The sequence below is a fragment of the Pseudorca crassidens genome, chromosome 14 (assembly GCF_039906515.1).
Source record: "Pseudorca crassidens isolate mPseCra1 chromosome 14, mPseCra1.hap1, whole genome shotgun sequence".
Lineage (NCBI taxonomy): Eukaryota > Metazoa > Chordata > Mammalia > Artiodactyla > Delphinidae > Pseudorca > Pseudorca crassidens.
In genome coordinates, this window is record NC_090309.1 from 85,105,565 (window position 1) to 85,125,837 (window position 20,273).

The following is a 20,273-nucleotide window of genomic DNA, read 5'->3' on the forward strand; positions in this document are numbered from 1 at the left end:
AAGGCAGAAAAAGAAGAAACAAGAAATTAAGACTAGATGGGACAAATAATAGTAAGATGGTACAAAAACAGAACAAAAGACCATACAATGAGTAAAAGGCCTAAAGCACTGTAGTTCCAAGTCTGAGACTACCATCTGCATGACCTTGGCAAATCATTCTACCTGTCTGAGGTGTTTACTCACATGTAAAATTGGGAAGATGGTGAACCATACTCATGCAGGGGTTTAGTAAGGATCATAAATGTCTCTTGAATTAAACTGAAAACAATGTGAAGGTTGTGAAGGTTAGGAAAGCCTATGAAAATAATTCCTTAAGTGGGTAAATGGAGGATAATATTTAATATTAATATTTAGTACACTGAAAACCTTCTGATGAAGAGCACAGGGAAAATAACCTTTGAGTACTATAAATAGTGATAAAGACTCATAATTAAAAGGACAGAAGCGCTGCCATTGGAGACAGCTGAAAAGAGATCTAGAAGAAGACTAACACAAGCAAAGGACTTAAAATTGTGCCTCTTGAGGGACTTCCCTGGTGGACCAGTGGTAAAGAATCCACCTTCCAATGCAGGGGATGCGGGTCTGATCCCTGTTCAGTGAACTAAGATCCCACATGCTGCGGGGCAACTAAGCCCATGCGCTGCAACTACTGAGGTCATGCGCCTCAACTAGAGAGCCCGCGTGCCACAAACTACACAGCCCACGCACCCTGGAGCCTGCGCCACAACTAGAGAGAGAAAACCCACACGCCACAATTAGAGAGAAGCCTGCGCGCCGCAACAAAAGATCCCGTATGCCTCAATGAAGATCCTACGTGCCACAACTAAGACCTGACGCAGCCAAAAATTTAAAAATAAATAAATAAATATATTAAAAAAATATATGCCTCTTGAAACAACATAATAACTTTCATCTCTTCTCTCCAAAGCAACATAGTGTGCAAATAACAACAAAAAATACTGTTTTTTAAATTTGAAATTACCTAATGGTCTCTATATAAAACTTTTAGTCTCAACACTACACCTATTTGCAATGCACACACCTAACATTATAGCTGTATTTTGAGGATTGCGTAACCTAAAGGATTAGATGTAGCCACATAAGGAAAACAAAAAATAACAATTCTACTCTTCATTAAATTATGACTAATGTCCATATTTGAATAGAACAAAAACTCGATGACATTTTTTAAAACTCCAACACCAAATAAGTCAGGAGAGGAATATAAATCACCAAATTACTCTTGTGTCTTATAAGTGACTACGAAGTAAAAAAGAAAATAACATACCTCTATAGCAAAGATTCCTTTGTCACGCCCATATAATTTCATCTCTTCTGGAAAATGCTGAAAAGCATTTATATAAGGAATATGTTCCTCTTCAACGAATCTATATTTTTAAAAAGAGCTTCAGTAAAAGATATGTACTGATTTGGCAAAGTAAACAAAAGAGGTAAAAATGTATTTCAAAGACAAGGTAAGAATCAGTTGAGTATACAGTATATCCTACATATATGTAAGGATAATTAATCTGAAAATATCTATTATTCTCTGTACCCCTGTGTGGAGAAAACATTTAGTTGATTAATAATCTCTTAAGTTTCTGCACAAATAGACAAAATATTTCCAAAAGGTGTGTTTATCTAATTTGTCAATTTACCACCAGGCTTGCAGACATGGCATTCCTTCCTCCTGTTCCTAGTTCCTCTCACATGATTAGCTCCTACTAATCTCTTAAATCACTTCTTCAGCGGGACCTTCCCTGATCCCTGTTTTCCTTGTTAGAATACCTCCTTGCCCACCATTCAGTCTCCAGTACCTATGACAGTGCACGGTAGGTGCCTGTCACTGGAAGAACAATTAAACAAAGGAACATTTGTTCACCACTCCATCTCAATGTCTGGTACATAATAGCTGATCAAATATTTTGAGTAAATTATTGAGTTTAAAGAAACTAGCACATATATATAAATAAACACTCATACATACTTACCTACAATTCATTCATTCGTTCAACAGAAATTTATTGAGTACTATATACCCAACACTATTCTAGGCTGGGGGATACAGCAGGGAACGAAACAGTAAAATATTCTTGTTCCCATGGAATTTACATTCTAATGAAAAGAGAAAGATGAGAAAACAAATAAGTGAAATTTATAGTACGTCAGATAGGAAAAAATGGTAAGAAGAAAAATAAAGTAGAGAATAGAGAAAGAGGGATGGGCACAGACTAACAGCATCCCATATACCCTCCGAACCAACAAACCACTACTCCAGGCACGTCCCCTGGAAACACTGTCTCTGTTTATAATATTATTGTACTTTTCAAAAGTTTCAATCTGTGACAGACTGGAAATTTAACAAATTGGTTCTTCATTACAGGTAATTTAAGAAGCACTGCATTAGAGGAAAGTTGTCTCTACCTGTAAAACATATCCTGAACCCCTTCACCTCATTCCATTTCTATTACCACCACCCTAACCCAAGCCACTACCCTCTTGCTTTAAGTACAGAAAAGATCACCCGGTCTCCCTGCTTCCACCTGTGCCTACCTAGAATCCACTTTCCTCACAGTTGCCTGAGTGATCTTGAAAACATTAATCAGATTATGTGTCTCCTGCTAAAATCTTCCAGTGGCTTACTATCACACTTAAAGCCAAACTCCCAGTGGGAATGGGGTTTCCTTTTGGAGTGATGAATATATCCTGGAAATAGAGGTGATGGTTGCACAACCTTGTGAATATACTGAAAACCACTGACTTGTACACTTTAAAAGGGTGAGTTGTATTGTATATGAACTATACCTCCAAAAAAAAAAAAAAAATCCAAACTCCTAACTTGGCTTACAAAGACCTACATCTGGCCCCTGTTTATTATCTCCCTGTCCACATCTTCCTACTCCTCCTTCAAGTTCTTACTCCCATCACTTCAGCCTCCTCTGCTCCTTGATCACACAGAGCTTGAAACTGCGTTAGAGCCTGGCACTAGCAGCCTCCCTCTACCTGGAATGCGAGTACTTCAGATATTCAGCTGCTGGCTCTATTTTCAGTCAGAGTGCGGCTTAAACTCCACCTTCTCAGTGAGGCCTTCCCTAATAACCCATCTAAAGTAGCCATCTGGTCATTCTCTATCACATCATCCTACTTTTTTTTTGCGGTACGCGGGCGTCTCACTGTTGTGGCCTCTCCCGTTGCGGAGCACAGGCTCCGGACGCGCAGGCTCAGCGGCCATGGCTCACGGGCCCAGCCACTCCATGGCATGTGGGATCTTCCCGGACCGGGGCAAGAACCCGCGTCCCCTGCATCGGCAGGCGGACTCCCAACCACTGCGCCACCAGGGAAGCCCCATCATCCTATTTCAATCTCCTGAACAGCACTTCACTGTCTGATCATTTTTTAATTTATTTGTGTATTTGCTCATCTAGTCTTAAACGTCACGAGAGCCGGGACTTGATCTATATATGGTTCACAACTGTATTTCAGGCGTCTAGACTCTAGAACAACACCTGTGTATAGTAGGTATTCAATGAATATTTGTGGAACAAATACATGTTAGCTATTTTTATTTATTATCATTGTTATTGTTAGGGAGGTAGAGTTCTTTAAAGGCTATACAAGGGCTATGAATTTATCCTAAGGACTGTGGATGCTGCTAAAGGATCTAAACAGGGAAGTGACATGCAGGATCAGTATAAATGTATGGGTACTGGGGCCAGGCAAATAACGTATTCCCTTCAAATCAATGTGCTTTAAGTAGTTTTTCAATAGTAGTTCTCAAACTTTAGCATCCATTAGAATCCCCTGGAGGGCTTATTAAAACAGAGACTACCAGGCCCTGTCCCCAGAGTTTCTGATTCAGAAGGTTAGAATGGGTCCAAGAATTTACATTTCTAACAAATCACTGGGTGACGCTGACGCGGTTGTTTGGGGGCCACACTTTGAGAAGAGCCTGTGATTTAGAGCTCTTTTCCAAGAAAAGCAGAGAAAGGGGATCAGTGGTGAAGTCTCTTTTCCTACTGCTCCAAGCAGTTAAACTGGGTCCCAAATTTGTATGTCCCACAGGGCAAAATAAAAGCCCTCCAGCTAACTAGATCTAATCTCCTTGAAGGGAATTCCCCTTGGAGGCGGAAGGGAGGAAAGAGGGAGGAAAGGAAAGAGGGAGACAGAGGGGTGGGGAGAGAGGCAGAAGAAGAGGGGGGAGAGAGAGAGACAGATAGACAAAGGTGCAGGATCTTATCCCATCCTTCCAACCACATACAATATTCTCCCTGAGAAGAATTTTCGGGCAGATATTACTTTCTCCAACTTGTGAGATTTCTAGGAGAGTTGCATTACCCCCTTACAGACGGCCCTGCGTAGGATGGCTAACCCTGTTATCCAGCTCCAGTGACATGATTAGACTGCTGTTTCTATTAAGATCCCTCTGGTTTTCAGGAGGAAATGGACAGGAGTGGCACAAGACTCACTTGGAAGGCTGCTAAGTAACCCAGGTGAAGAGAGAGGGAATCGGGGAAAAATCGTTTGAGAGTTATTTTGGAAGTATAATTGAGAGGACATAATGATTAACTCTATTAACTATATGTAGAGAGAGGAAGGAGTCAAGGATGAGCCTCAGGTGGCTGTATGGGACGCAACATGGCGCAGGTATTTACGAAGAAAGGAAACACTAGAGGAGGAGCTGGAGTGAGGAGAGAGATGATGAAGGAGTGCCCAGAAGGCAGGTGAATATATGAACATATGGGTCTGGCCCTCAGTAGACAAGTCTGGGCTGGAAATCCAGATTTGAGAATCATCATCGTATAGATGGTAATTAAAGCCTTGGGAAAGGATGAGATCACCCAATGAGGGCATACAGAACAAGATGAGGTTTATAGTTATTTATTTTATTTTTGGCTGTGTTGGGTCTTCACTGCTGTGCATGGGCTTTCTCTAGTTGAGGTGAGCGGCGGCTACTCTTCGTTGCAGTGTGCAGGTTTCTCATTGTCGCGGCTTCTCTTGTTGCAGAGCACGGGCTCTAGGCACGCAGGCTTCAGGAGCTGTGGCACGTGGGCTCAGTAGTTGTGGCTTGCAGGCTTTAGAGCTCAGGCTCAGTAGTTGTGGCACGTGGGCTTAGCTGCTCCGTGGCATGTGGGATCTTCCTGGGCCAGGGCTTGAACCCGTGTCCCTTGCACTGGCAGGCAGATTCTTAACCGCTGCGCCACCAGGGAAGCCCTGAGGTTTTTAGCTTAACAGTAAAATTCACTGAATCATGGACTCTCTGCATGTACTGCTTTTTGTGTTTTCTTTTAAACATCTTTATTGGAGTATAATTGCTTTACAATGGTGTGTTAGTTTCTGCTGTATAACAAAGTGAATCAGCTATACTTACACATATAAGCCCATACCCCCTCCCTCTTGCATTTTCCTCCCACCCTCCCTATCTCACCCCTCTAGGTGGTCACAAAGCACGAGCTGATCTCCCTGTGCTATGCGGCTGCTTCCCACTAGCTATCTATTTTACATTTGGTACTGTGTATATATATATATATATATATATATATATATATATATATATATATGTCCATGCCACTCTCTCACTTCGTCCCAGCTTACCCTTCCCCCTCCCCGTGGCTTCAAGTCCATTCTCTACGTCTGCGTCTTTATTCCTCTCCAGCCCCTAGGTTCTTCAGAACCTTTTTTTAAAAATATATATTCCATATATATGTGTTAGCATACGGTATTTGTTTTTCTCTTTCTGACTTACTTCACTCTGTATGACAGACTCTAGGTCCATCCACCTCACTACAAATAACTCAATTTCGTTTGTTTTTATGACTGAATAATAGTCCATTGTATATATGTGCCACATCTTCCTTATCCATTCATCTGTCAATGGACACTTAGGTTGCTTCCATGTCCTGGATATTGTAAACAGTGCAGCAATGAACATTGTGGTACATGACTCTTTTTGAATTATGGTTTTCTCAGGGTGTAAGACCAGTAGTGGGACTGCTGAGTCATATAGTAGTTCTGTTTTTACTTTTTTAAGGAAACTCCATACTGCTCTCCATAGTGGCTGTATCAATTTACTTTCCCACCAACAGTGCAGGAGGGTTCCCATTTCTCCATACCCTATCCAGCATTTATTGTTTGTAGATTTTTTGATGATGGCCATTCTGACTGGTGTGAGATGATATCTCATTGTAGTTTTGATTTGCGTTTCTCTAATGATTAGTGATGTTGAGCATCCTTTCATGTGTTTGTTGGCAGTCTGTATATCTTCTTCGGAGAAATGTCTATTTAGGTCTTCTGCCCATTTTTGGATTGGGTTGTTTGTTTTTTTGATATTGAGCTGCATGAGCTGCTTGTATATTTTGGAGATTAATCCTCTGTCAGTTGCTTCATTTGCAAATATTTTCTCTCATTCTGAGGGTTGTCTTTTCGTCTTGTTTATGGTTTCCTTTGCTGTGCAAAAGCTTTTATGTTTCATTAGGTCCCATTTGTTTATTTTTGTTTTTATTTCCATTTCTCTAGGGGGTGGGTCAAAAAGGATCTTGCTGTGATGTATGTCAAAGAGTGTTCTGCCTATGTTTTCCTCTAAGAGTTTTATAGTGTCTGGCCTTACATTTAGGTCTTTAATCCATTTTGAGTTTACTTTTGTGTATGGTGTTAGGGAGTGTGCTAATTTCATTCTTTTACATGTAGTTGTCCAGTTTTCCCAGCACCACTTATTGAAGAGGCTGTCTTTTCTCCATTGTATATTCTTCCCTCCTTTATCAAAGATAAGGTGACCATATGTGTGTGGGTTTATTTCTGAGCTTCCTATCCTGTTCCATTGATCTATATTTCTGTTTTTGTGCCTGTACCACACTGTCTTGATTACTGTAGCTTTGTAGTATAGTCTGAAGTCTGGGAGCCTGATTCCTTCAGCTCCATTTTTCTTTCTCAAGACTGCTTTGGCTATTTGGGGTCTTTTGTGTTTCCATGCAAATTGTGAATTTTTTTGTTCTAGTTCTGGGAAAAATGCTATTGGTAGTTTGATAGGGATTGCATTGAATCTGTAGATTGCTTTGGGTAGTATAATCATTTCCACAATGTTGATTCTTCCAATCCAAGAACATGGTATATCTCTCCGTCTGTTTGTATCATCTTTAATTTCTTTCATCAGTGTCTTATAGTTTTCTGCATACAGGTCTTTTGTCTCCTTAGGTAGGTTTATTCCTAGGTATTTTATTCTTTTTGTTGCAATGGTAAATGCGAGTGTTTCCTTAATTTCTCTTTCAGACTTTTCATCATTTGTGTATAGGAATGCAAGAGATTTCTGTGCATTAATTTTGTATCCTGCTACTTTATCAAATTCATTGATGAGCTCCAGTAGTTTTCTGGTAGCATCTTTAGGATTCTCTATGTATAGTATCATGTCATCTGCAAACAGTGACAGTTTTACTTCTTCTTTTCTGATTTGGATTCCTTTTCTTTTTCTTCTCTGATTGCTGTGGCTAAAACTTCCAAAACTATGTTGAATAATAGTGGTGAGAGTGGTCAACCTTGTCTTGTTCCTGATCTTAGTGGAAATGGTTTCAGTTTTTCACCACTGAGAACACTGCTGGCTGTGGGTTTGTCATATATGGCCTTTATTATGTTGAGGAAAGTTCCCTCTATGCCTACTTTCTGGAGTGTTTTTATCATAAATGGGTGTTGAATTCTGTCAAAAGCTTTTTCTGCATCGATTGAGATTATCACATGGTTTATATCCTTCAATTTGTTAATATGGTGTATCACATTGATTGATTTGCGTATAATGAAGAATCCTTGCATTCCTGGGATAAACCCCACTTGATCATGGTGTATGATCCTTTAATGAGCTGCTGGATTGTTTGCTAGTATTTTGTTGAGGATTTTTGCATCTATGGTCATCAGTGATATTGGCCTGTAGTTTTCCGTTTTTGTAACATCTTTGTCTGGGTGTGGTATCAGGGTGATGATGGCCCCATAGAATGAGTTTGGGAGTGTTCCTCCCTCTGCTGTATTTTGGAAGAGTTTGAGAAAGATAGGTGTTAGCTCTTCTCTAAATGTTTGATAGAATTCGCCTGTGAAGCCATCTGGTCCTGGGCTTTTGTTTGTTGGAAGACTTTTTTTGTTGTTGTTGTTGGAAGACTTTTAATCATAGTTTCAATTTCAGTGCTTGTGATTGGTCTGTTTATATCTTCTATTTCTTCCTGGTTCAGTCTCAGAAGGTTGTGCTTTTCTAAGAATGTGTCCATTTCTTCCAGGTTGTCCATTTCATTGGCATATAGTTGCCTGTAGTAATCTCTCACGGTGCTTTGTATTTCTGCAGTGTCAGTTGTTACTTCTCCTTTTTCATTTCTAATTGATTTGAGTCTTCTCCCTTTTTCTTGAGTCTGGCTAATGGTTTATCAATTTTGTTTACCTTCTCAAAGAACCAGCTTTTAGTTTTATTGATCTTTGCTATCATTTCCTTCATTTCTTTTTCAGTTATTTCTGATCTGAGCTTTATGATTTCTTTCCTTCTGCTAACTTTGGGTTTTGTTTGTTCTTCTTTCTCTAATTGCTTTAGGTGTAAGGTTAGGTTGTTTGAGATTTTTCTTGTTTCTTGAGGTAGGATTGTACTGCTATAAACTTCCCTCTTAGAACTGCTTTTGCTGCATCTCATAGGTTTTGAGTCATTGTGTTTTCCTTGTCATTTGCTTCTAGGTATTTTTTGATTTCCTCTTTGATTTCTTCACTGATCTCTTGGTTATTTAGTAGTGTATTGTTTGGCCTCCATGTGTTTGTATGTTTTACAGTTTTTTTCCTGTAATTGATATCTCGTCTCAGAGCGCTGTGGTCAGAAAAGATACTTGATACAACTTCAGTTTTCTTAAATTTACCAAGGCTTGATTTGCAACCCAAGACATGATCTATCCTGGAGAATGTTCCATGAGCATTTGAGAAGAAAGTGTATTCTGTTGTTTTTGGAGTGAATGTCCTGTAACTATCCATTAAGTCCATCTTCTTTAATGTGTCATTTAAAGCTTGTGTTTCCTTATTTATTTTCATTGTGGATGATCTGTCCATTGGTTAAAGTCCCCTACTATGACTGTGTTACTGTCAATTTCCTCTTTTATGGCTGTTAGCATTTGCCTTATGCATTGAGGTCCTCCTATGTTGGGTACATAAGTACTTACAAATTGTTATACTTCTTCTTGGATTGATCCCTTTATCATTATGTAGTGTCCTTCTTTGTGTCTTGTAATAGTCTTTATTTTAAAGTCTATTTTGTCTGATATGAGAATTGCTACTCCAGCTTCCTTCTGATTTCCATTTGCATGGAATATCTTTTTCCACCCCCTCACTTTCAGTCTGTATGTGTCCCTAGGTCTGAAGTGGGTCTCTTGCAGACAGCATATATACGGGTCCTGTTTTTGTATCCATTCAGCCAGCCTATGTCTTTTGGTTGGAGCATATTTACATTTAAGGTAGTTATCAATATGTATGTTCCTATTACCATTTTCTTAATTGTTTTGGGTTTGTTATTGTAAGTCTTTCCCTTGTGTTTCCTGCCTAGAGACGTTCCTTTAGCATTTGTTGTAGAGCTGGTTTGGTAGTGCTGAATTCTCTTACCTTTTGCTTGTCTGTAAAGGTTTTTTGTTTTTTTTTTTTTTGCAGTACGTGGGCCTCTCACTGTTGTGGCCTCTCCCGTTGTGGAGCACAGGCTCTGGATGTACAGGCTCATCGGCCATGGCTCACGGGCCTAGCCACTCCGCGGCATGTGGGATCTTCCCGGACCGGGGCACGAACCCGTGTCCCCTGCATCGGCAGGCGGACTCTCAACCACTGCGCCACCAGGAAAGCCCGTCTGTAAAGGTTTTAATTTCTCTGTCGAACCTGAATGAGATCCTTGCTGGGTAGAGTAATCTTGGTTACAGGTTTTTCCCTTTCATCGCTTTAAATATGTCCTGCCACTCCCTTCTGGCTTGCAGAGTTTCTGCTGAAAGATCAGCTGTTAACCTTATGGGGATTCCCTTGTATGTAATTTGTTGCTTTTCCCTCGCTGCTTTTAGTATTTTTTCTCTGTATTTAAGTTTTGACAGTTTGATTAATGTGTCTTGGCGTGTTTCTCCTTGGATTTATCCTGTATGGGACTCTCTGAGCTTCCTGGACATGACTGACTATTTTCTTTTCCGTATTAGGGAAGTTTTCAACTTGCATGTACTGTTAATCACATCTGAGAAAAGCCTTGTTATTTGGTTGATGTGGCCAAATTCAAAGGCACTATCCTCATTTACCAGAGGCATTTTATTTAATCAAAGGGCCTAGTGCCTATGATGATGATGAAGAAAACATAAACAACAATAACCAGCATTGAGTTCTTATTACGTGCCAGGCACTGTGTGCTTTTCATGTAGTACTAATTATTGAAAGTAGTCTCAAACCCTCTGAGGTAGATATTCTTATTAGCCTCATTTTACCAATGAAGAAACAGAGGCAGAGAGAAATTAAATAACTTACTCAAGGTCCTATAACACATAAGTGGCAGAGCCAGGATTTGAACCCAGGAGTCTGGTTCTAAATCTGTGCTCTTAAAATCACTCTACACACTAAAAAAAACTCAAATGTTATTATTTAGAACACATATTAAGCAAGGGAAAATTAACGCATTAATGATTTTGGCACATCTTCTATTTAATGAGAAATTCTTACACAGAACGCCATAATTTATTCATTAACTATAAAACGCGGCAGATTACCTTGAAAAATGTAAATGCTGACTATCTACATAACAGGTTCTTTTAATAGCTTTGTTTTTAATTTTGGCTTATAAACGCAACCTATATTTTAGCTCTTAACAATACCAATGTATGCTTTTGTGTAACTACTACTAACATTTGCCAATGTAAAGGTCATCTGTTCATCTTCTCTGTCAAAAATGAAAAACACTTAATACTACTACTCAGTTAATTAAATGTCAGTTTTCATCTTCAAAGCACTTTACTCACATTAGATAATTAATTTTCTAATACCCCATTGTAAGATAAATAGTATTATTTCCACTACATAAATAAGGAAACCACGGAGATGAATTATTAGCCCAAGGAGAATTAAATTTCAGAGTTAGAATTCAGACTGCCCAATCTTTCCCTTCCTTAATTTAAGCCTCCTTGTAAAATCCAAAATACCCAAGGTTGTCTCCTAGTGCACACAGATAGTCAGTAGAAGCATCATTATACGAGAGGCCCAGCTTACCTCAGAAGATCCGCAAGAGTGATTGTCTCCCTCTGCCAAAGCAATGACAGGTAGCAGAAAGCTAGCGTCCGTGGCACAGTCATCTTCACAATTCCCTTCTCCTTTCGCAGTGAATACTCAACTCCGTCAAGAGATCCAGAACAGACAGATGCTGTTTCTAAAAGGACAAAGGGAGATTTTTAAAAGCACAAGCAACTATTTTGGACAACAAAGAAGAAACCAGCAAAATCCAAAGAGGTATTTTAAATATCTTTAGGTTACTGATATGATCTTTACAAAGAACAATTTGGCAATAAAGAGCAATAACGATTCAGAAGAAAATTGGCCAAAAAGGTAACTGCTGGTTCTTTGTTGGGAGTCGGATGAGCTGAGATTCCAAGGAGGGATTTGTCTTGTTTGAATTTTTGTATAGTTAACAGGAACAATTTTTCAAATAAATAAAAGGACAAACAATTACAAAGCAAAAAATGTGTAATTCCTTTGAGTCACGCCTCAACTCACGTGTCCCCTTCTCTGAGAGGCTCTCCAAACACTAGCTACGGCAGCACCCCCTCCCACTCCCATCCTCCAGGCATCCTCCCCCACGGGGCATTATTCCATCCTCAACTCATTCATTCCACAAATACTTATCCACCTCATTCTTTGTGCCACTCTTCTACCTCTGGGGAAATGACAGTGTACAGTCTCTCATCTCTCCTAAAACCTACATACTAGTAGTGACAGACAGTAAATAAACGCCCCCCACACACACACAAAAATTTGCAGACAGTGGTTAAGCACAACACAGATGAATAGCACTGGAGCGGCATACAAAATGATGGAAGGGAAGAGACATGTGCTATTTTACACAGGTGGTCAGAGAAGCCGCTTTGGGGAAGTGACATCTGAGCAGAGACCTGAATGAAATCAGAGAGTAAGTCTTAAGGATCTGGAGAGGAACACCAAGTACATTAGCAGAGTCAACCTGAAGGAACATCAAGGAAGCCAGTGTGGCGAGAGCACCACAGGTGAGGGGCAAGTGTTAAGACATGACAGGAGAGAGTAAGAAACCATATTGCTAAAGGGCTTTGTTGGTCATGATTTGTACTTTAGATTTTCTTCTAAGTACGTAAAAAGTTTCTGGAGAGTTTTAAACAGAAGAGCTACATGATCTCATTTATGGTTTTAAAAGGTTCCCCTGGCTGCTACGAAGAGTGGAGCTGGGGCGGGCACACGGGAGACCACGATTCCAGGTCGACAACGACGGGCACTTGTACTGGAGCGGCGACCCTACAGATGGTGAGATGTGGCTGGATTCTGGACATATTTTGAAAGCAGAGTCAAGAGGATTTACTGAGGGACTGGATGTGAAGAATGAGAAAAAAAGAGAAGACAAGTAGGATTCTAAGGGTTTTGGACTGAGCGACAAGAAGAATGGAGATGCCAGTCACTGAGACAAGGAAGATGGCAAAAGATCAGGTTTGACGAGAAATCAAGATATCAGAATTGCACAAGTGTAAGATTTTATTAAGCATACAAACAGAAATGTTGAGGGCAGCTGAATATAAAAAATCCTATAGTTGAGAAGATGGGCAAGAGATAGGAATTTTAGGGTTGTCAGGATATAACTGGTGTTTAAAGTAAGGAGTGAGGGTAGATTTAAAAAGCAGGATGAGGAATGACCCTGAGAAACTCCAAGTTTTCTCGGGCAAAACCTCTCCAAATTATCCCTCAAAATCCCCTTTTCTGGGCTTCCCTGGTGGCGCAGTGGTTGAGAGTCCACCTGCCGATGCAGGGGACACGGGTTCATGCCCCGGTCCGGGAGGATCCCACATGCCATGGAGAGGCTGAGCCCGTGAGCCATGGCCGCTGAGCCTGCGCGTCCGGAGCCTGTGCTCCACGACGGGAGAGGCCACAACAGTGAGATGCCCACGTACCGCAAAAAAAAAAAAAAAAAAAAAAAAAAAAACATGCAAAGATTCAGGGTCAAGACATGTGGCAACACTGTTTATAATAAGACAAAAATTTCAAACAACCAAATGACTGGAATAGAAATGTAATTAAATAACTCCATGCAAGGGAGCAGTGCATAACAATTTACACAATGCTTTAGATCAGTGGTTTTCAAGGTGCAGACCCTGGAGCAGGTATATCAGCATCACCTGAGAACTTACTAGAGCTGCAAATTACCAAACCTACCAGTCTATGGTTTAACAAGTCCTCCAGGTGATTCTGGTGGATGCTAAAGTTTGAAGACTACAGTTTTAAAGAAATATACAAGGACACAGATTTCCATAAAATATTATGTTAAAACTTTCTATATATATTATATATATAATAACATGTAGGGACTTCCAGTTAAGATGGCAGATTGAAAACATACATTAGGCTCTGTTCTGTCCCACTTCAATTATAAAGAAATTTTCAAAAGATATAAATATGAGAACAAATAACAAGGAAAAGGAGAAAACGGTAATAAAATTTTAAAAGCCGGAAAGCAAATGGATGGCTGATTATTGCCTTAGCAGTGCTGAGAAAGCTGGATTCACAGCCAGCAGTAGGGAAAGCCAGAAAGCAATCTAATTTTCCCCTGGGGACCTCTAAGGAAAGCTCAGGAATCGATTAAACCAGCTACCCCTGGAAACTGAGTGAAGTAGGACTAATACTGGGAGGAGAGCTTGAAAGTCCGATTAAGAAGAAGTTAGGCACCCAGACTTCTCCCCAAACTCCATGCGGCCAAATGACTGCTCCCCAATCTTGCCAGAAAATTGGAAGTTTCTCCTCTAGAGACAGTAAAACAAAGGGCTCTCTGGGATAGGGCGTCACTCACATACACAGTTGAAGTAGGGGTATCTTACTGAAAACAGGAGGATTAAGTGAACGTTTACATATTGAGTATTGAGACAACTCCTTCCTCCCCTGAGGCCTTTTTCCCACCCAGTTCCCAGAACAGGCAGGTTTACAACCTCCAAATGGAAAATCTGATCAGCTAGGGGGGAAATAAATTAAAGATGACAATGCTGAAGGTTCACTAAGAAAAGAAACCAGAGCAGAGCTGACAAGATTAATCATGGGTAGAAAGTTTCAATCAACTTTTCAATCTCCATTCTTAAACAGGACTAGCCTTCTTAGGCTTGCTAAACACTTGAAGAAATCCTCTAATATAAACAGGCAAGGCCAAAACAAATTTTCAAATCCGTGGGAAATAATATTAATATCCTCAGCAAAATAAGAAAAGATGCTCCACAAAAATGAGGCCGTGAACCAAGAGGGAAGATGAAGTGAGATCAAGGCAATAAGAAATTTAACAAGAGAGAGGTGACAGAATCCTTGGAATGGTGGTAAAGAGATCCCAGAGACAGCTGGGACACAGGTCTAGAAATACATCATTCTAGATCAGAGCAGCTCAGAAGCTCCAGAAAGTCTATTACAGAAGATGAAATTGACAGAATATCTAAGGAATTGAGAGATTTTCAGAACTGAGGGGAAGTGTGGAGATACATTAGTAACAAATTATGGATTAGTAATAAATAAATAGAAAACTAAACAAATAACAAGACAATTATCAACTCTGGAAAAACCAAAAGATATACAGAAAAAGTAATCATAGTAAGCTATGTGGTTCAGTTCTGACTAGCATTTATACACTTACAATTTAAGCACCAAAAATTGATCCAAAAAAATTATATTGGAAAGATAGAGAATGAGAAATTCATAATTGTGTGTTGGTAACTACATGGGGAGGGGGGCAGTGAAGGATAAGTGAAAGAGCTAAGGCTTCATCTTCCATAGTGGGAATTTAATCGCTAATGTCCAAAACCGGAAATCAAGATGTAGTACTAGAAGCATGCGATAGGGATACACAGGTTGCAAAAGAGTTGAAAATGAATGCCTCTTGGAAACAGGACATTTCGGGGAGACAATGGACTGCAATTTATTTTTATTTGTTATTTTTGTAATTTATTATAACAAGTCATAAATTTATTTGAATTAACATGCATGTAGAATTCTGATTAAAAAAATTTAAAGAATGATGAAATAGCTCACATTTTTGCAAAACAAAATAATAAAACTCTTTCCCTTTCTCTCTATATATACATGAATAAAAAACCTGAGCTACGACGAAGTGAGAGAGTGGCATGGACATATATACACTACCAAATATAAAATGGATGGCTAGTGGGAAGCAGCTGCATAGCACAGGGAGATCAGCTCGGTGCTTTGTGACCACCTAGAGGGGTGGGATAGAGAGGATAGGAGGGAGGCTCAAGAGGGAGGGGATATGGGGACATATGTATACTTATAGCTGATTCACTTTGTTGCACAACAGAAACTAACACAACATTGTAAAGCAATTATACTCCAATTAACAAAAACAAAAAAACCTTTTGGAGTATAGTAGAATTCAGTGGCAGTGGTTACTCTGGGGTGATACAATAACTGGTGATTTTATTTTCTTTATGAATATCTGCATTTCTTTGGCCGCACCGCACAGCTTGTGGGATCTTAGTGCCCCGACCAGGAATTGAACCTGGGCCCCGGCAGTGAAATCCTAACCACTGGACCGCCAGGGAATTCCCATGAATACCTCCATTTTATAGTTTTGTAATAAGAGTTGTCTGAATAGTTACACTTAATGTAAAAATGAAAATAAGGCTCTAAGGATCACCATTTACTAAAAAACAAACATGCAAACAAAAACCCCTAACATAGGTAAATAATCACGATGCTTTCTTTAGAAGGCTTGGATGGGGGTACTTTCCTGGTGGTCCAGTGGGTAAGACTCTGCACGCCCAATGCAGGGGGCCTGGGTTTGATCCCCGGTCAGGGAACCAGATCCTGCATGCATGCCACAACTGAGAGTCTGCATGCCGCAACGAAGATTCTGTGTGCTGCAACTAAGACCCAGCACAGCCAAAATAAACAAAGAAACCAAATAAATAAATATATTTTAAAAAAATAAATAAAAGGCTTGGATGGTTTAGAGTCGTAGTCCTCTGGGACTATCTGAGCCAGGCTTGCCTGAAAGCATGGAGAAGGAAACTCCAGAGACTCCATGCAGCCCAATTGTCCTAGGATTCTAACTTCTTTGGACACAAAATGTAACTTAACTGATATCTGTGTCATTGTGCAGTCCAACAAGAAATGTAGATATGCTGAAGAAAACAAAACAAAACAAAACAAAACCAATGAGGATATGCTGATAATAGGAATTTTTAATCTTTGGAGGGCTAGGGGCTTGCAAATAAGCACTCCACACTTCTGAAGTGTTTTGCTGAAAATGTTATATAACCATGCTTAATGCAGATTTCAACAATCCCTAACACCAGAGGTTTGGGAAGCTCTCTCTCAAAGAACTCTATCAGCACACATCAAGATTCTAGCAATCTATAATAAATTCTTGGTCTGTTCTTTGAGCTCTGTTTTCCATCACTTTTTCTTTTTTAAAGGAGTGTGGAAACTAATATGAATAAATGCTTTCAGGAGGTCTATATCTGTAACCTTAAATATATTCCTCATCTACTTTAAATTATGGAATTAAATCAGAAGGTAAGACACATGTATACACACACATAATATGGTACGTTTTATTCAGCCTGCTATGCTGAGAAATTGGGCGACTTATCTTTGACTCTTGTCTGTCTTACCTTATGGCTAAGTTCTGCCATTTCTCTGCTGCAACTTTTCTCTGAAAATTCTGAGCCCACACCTATCCTTACGGAGCTAGCATCCTTTGTGGATCTACTTACTGTTTAGCTCCCTTTAAAAATCACACCAAAAAACTCACGTAGAGACGATGTACCTTTTTAAAAATCGCACTAAGATTTCATTTAGTTTACCTTTCTCCTTGCCATATGATTCAACAAGTCATTCTTCCTTGCTAGGCCAAGTTTCCCTCCTTGGAATATGAAGAGATTAGACTATTTTTAAGATGCATTGCCAGCTAGTTTGATTCTCATCTTACCTGATTGTGATGCTTTGATGATGGGGAAAGGCTTTTGAGTGTGGACATCAGGCTGAGATTCTGCTCCACTTTCAACAAAAGAAGGACAGCTCAGGTCACTCAGCAGCTCAGGCTCACTGTCCCAGTCTGAATGACTTGGATTATCTTCTAATACCTATTTTGTAAAATGTATAAATTACGATTTTACAGGAATTTACAACATAATTAATTTCCACAAACGTCAACAATTCCTGAGCATCACAAACACCAGAAAAGGACCCCTCTAGAGACCTGCAGCCGTCCGCCCAGTCCCCGCGACTGGAAGAGCCCGACTTCCGCACGTGCTCCCCAGCACCTCCCGGCAACGCTTCTTGGAGAAGGGCTTCAGTCAAGCGTGAGCAAGGAAACAGGCAGACATGTCAAGCCTCCTTCTCTCTGTAACTAACACCTCTCTTGCAGCTCTAGTATCAACACCAATAAAAACATCAAGTGTCAATAATGACTCCAGGCACACTAAGGCTTGACAAGGATATACTATCTCTTACCCTTGTTTAATTTTTCACACATGTATTGTTGGAATGGTGGTCAGAGTGTCCCTAAGAAAAGTCAGCGGGCTGGCTACCTAAAGGCCTCACTGACTGACATTACCTTGGGGAACTGATCACAGTCAAAAAGCCATGCTCTCAACCACGCAGGCCAAGAAACTTGATCTTATTATGAAGAGATAAAGCTCATGTTAAAGAAAACCACAAGAGAATGAGACAAAAAAAATCAGGGACAGGATAATGCTTGCGTGTTCTGTCAAGCACATCCCCTCCGACAGGCGAGCCCACGAGGGACCAGGCAACCATAAAGCTGGCTGATAAGCGGAGACTCTGGGAAAACCGAAGCAATCCTGAGGAAACGTCCACAGGCTCCCGCAGGCAACCGTCTGCCGGCAGCTCCACCACGCGCTCTGCCCTCCATCGGATTCTTCTGGTGTGCTCTCCACGCTCCCCTCTAAAGCCAGTGTCTCCCTTTGTGCACTCGATCCCACCCACCTTCTACTCAAAGGTTAGCACTCACTTCTATTCGTTCTCCATCAAGAATTTCTTCTTTCTCCTGTATCGTTCCTATCAGTGCACCATCATGAATTCCACTTGAAGAAAAAAATTCCCCTTGACTCCAGCTACAAGGCGATTTCTCTGTACTTCTTCGCAGCAAAGTGCCCAGAGAGAGCTGTCCAGACTCGCTGGCTCCAATTCCTCTCCTCTCCGTCCCCCATTCCAGGCGGAGTTTTGATCCCACTGCTCCGCTCTTCGACTGTCAGCCCTCTCCCTTCCTGAGCTGGAGGCGGCATTTCTCCCAGTGGATCACTCCCCTCCTCTTGAAACACTCTGTCCCTTGGTTTCTAGAATGCCCCCTTCACTCCCTAGGCTTTCCTCCCACCTCACCAGTGGCTCCTCAGGCTTCTTTGCTGATTCCTCCCTCTTTTATCCCAGACACCTTAACCCTAGCGTTGCCCAGAGCTCAGTTCTTGGTCCTCTTCTCTGTCTTCACTCCTCAGGGATGTCATCTGGTCTTGTGGTTTTAAATACCATTCACTACATATATTGCTTTCAATTCTAAAATGCACTCCCATGTCTCCGCATTCTAACATCCCTGAAATCAGGATGTGTCTTACAATCAGAGGCATGTCATGATTTAATCTGCAGCATTATCTTTTCTTGGAAGTACTTAAAATAATGGTGCATCTTACAAACAATGGCATTTTAGTTTTGATTATAGTGTAAGCTGCCAGCTTCTAAATTTACATCTCCAGCCCAGACCTCTCCTCTGAGCTGAAGATCTGCATATCTGAGGACGTGACATTTCCTTTTGGATGTCCAAAAGCTGTCTCAAATTTATGCCCAAAACTGAACTATCATTATTCCTGCTCCACCTGCTACTTCTTTTCTTTTTTATTTATTTTATTTTGGCTGCATTGGGCCTTCGTTGCTGTGCGCGGGCTTTCTCTAGTTGCAGCGAGTGGGGGCCCCTCCTCGTTGCGGTGCACGGGCCTCTCGTTGTGGTGACCTCTCTCGTTGCGGAGCACGGGCCCTAGGCGGGCAGGCTTCAGCAGTTGCGGCACGCAGGCTCAGTAGTTGTGGCTCGCGGGCTCTAGAGCACAGGCTCAGCAGCTGTGGCACACGGGCTTAGTTGCTCCACGGCATGTGGGATATTCCCGGACCAGGGCTTGAACCCATGACCCCTGCACTGGCAGGCGGATTCTTAACCACTGTGCCACCAGGGAAGCCCCCACCTGCTATTTCTAAACTTCTTGTTCTTAGGACCTATTTCTTTCACTGCTGGGTCACTAAATACTGCATGTGGAACCTACGAGACCCCAACCAAAGAAGGAAACACTGGGCCAAGTTTCTAAGCTCTTAACAAAAGTCTGTCAAATAGGTTCAGAATCTCTTCCCAGCCCTGGAGAGTAAGTATCACACATAAAACACATCAAAGCTTACCAAACCCACGTTTCTCAGCAGTGGAATCCGCCCTTACCCCAAATAAAATGATCCATGGCACACTTACAAAGCACTAATAGCAAACTGCTAAAAATCTAACTGCTTTGACGGATGGGGGTGGGTGGTGAAACACCCAGATGATAACTGAGCTGAATCTTGAAACACCAAGTAAAGGAAGTAGGTGTTCCAAGCAGAAAGAATAATATACGCAAAAAAGCTTTTAATAGCACAACGGTAGAAATTCCTTAAGCTTCTGTTTAGAAACTTAACCACAAATTTCTTTGTTTTCAACTGGCCAAATAAGACATCAATGTCTTATTTGGGGTCAGTGTCTAGATCAGTGACCCTGTCCTTCTGGACTGTAAAGGAAACCTCTTCACTGAAAACCCTCTGACAAGTAACATAAACCCAGGTAAGGCTGAACCTCATCTTCATCTCTACCCTTCACTAGACATGTTTTCTGGTCCCACTTTTCAGATTTGTGACTTACCATAGTTTTCCTTCTACTGGTATAAACTGGGTTTTTACAATATGCCTGCTTGCTCTTCTGAAGGTAGCGCTTCCAAAAATTATGTAAAACTTCATTCTAAGGTAGAAGGGAAATGAGTGGTGCTTCAGGTTATGATGAAAAATAT

General features: G+C 40.8%; 1 protein-coding gene across 4 annotated transcripts in view; it reads right to left on the bottom strand.

Annotated features, from left to right (window-relative positions):
* The window catches only part of TAF1B (TATA-box binding protein associated factor, RNA polymerase I subunit B), a 107,050-nt gene that overhangs the window by 30,079 nt on the left and 56,698 nt on the right, over positions 1 to 20,273 (bottom strand). For all 4 annotated transcript variants that reach the window (XR_010934166.1, XR_010934165.1, XM_067703736.1 and 1 more), the window contains 4 exons: positions 20,129 to 20,224; positions 17,171 to 17,324; positions 11,227 to 11,383; positions 1,289 to 1,388 (listed from right to left, as the gene is read on the bottom strand). Coding sequence is in view for 2 of the 4 variants with exons in the window: in XM_067703736.1 (XP_067559837.1) it covers positions 1,289 to 1,388; positions 11,227 to 11,383; positions 17,171 to 17,324; positions 20,129 to 20,224 (507 nt within the window). In the remaining 2 variants the exon portion in view is untranslated. The remainder of the gene's footprint in view (positions 1 to 1,288; positions 1,389 to 11,226; positions 11,384 to 17,170; positions 17,325 to 20,128; positions 20,225 to 20,273) is intronic.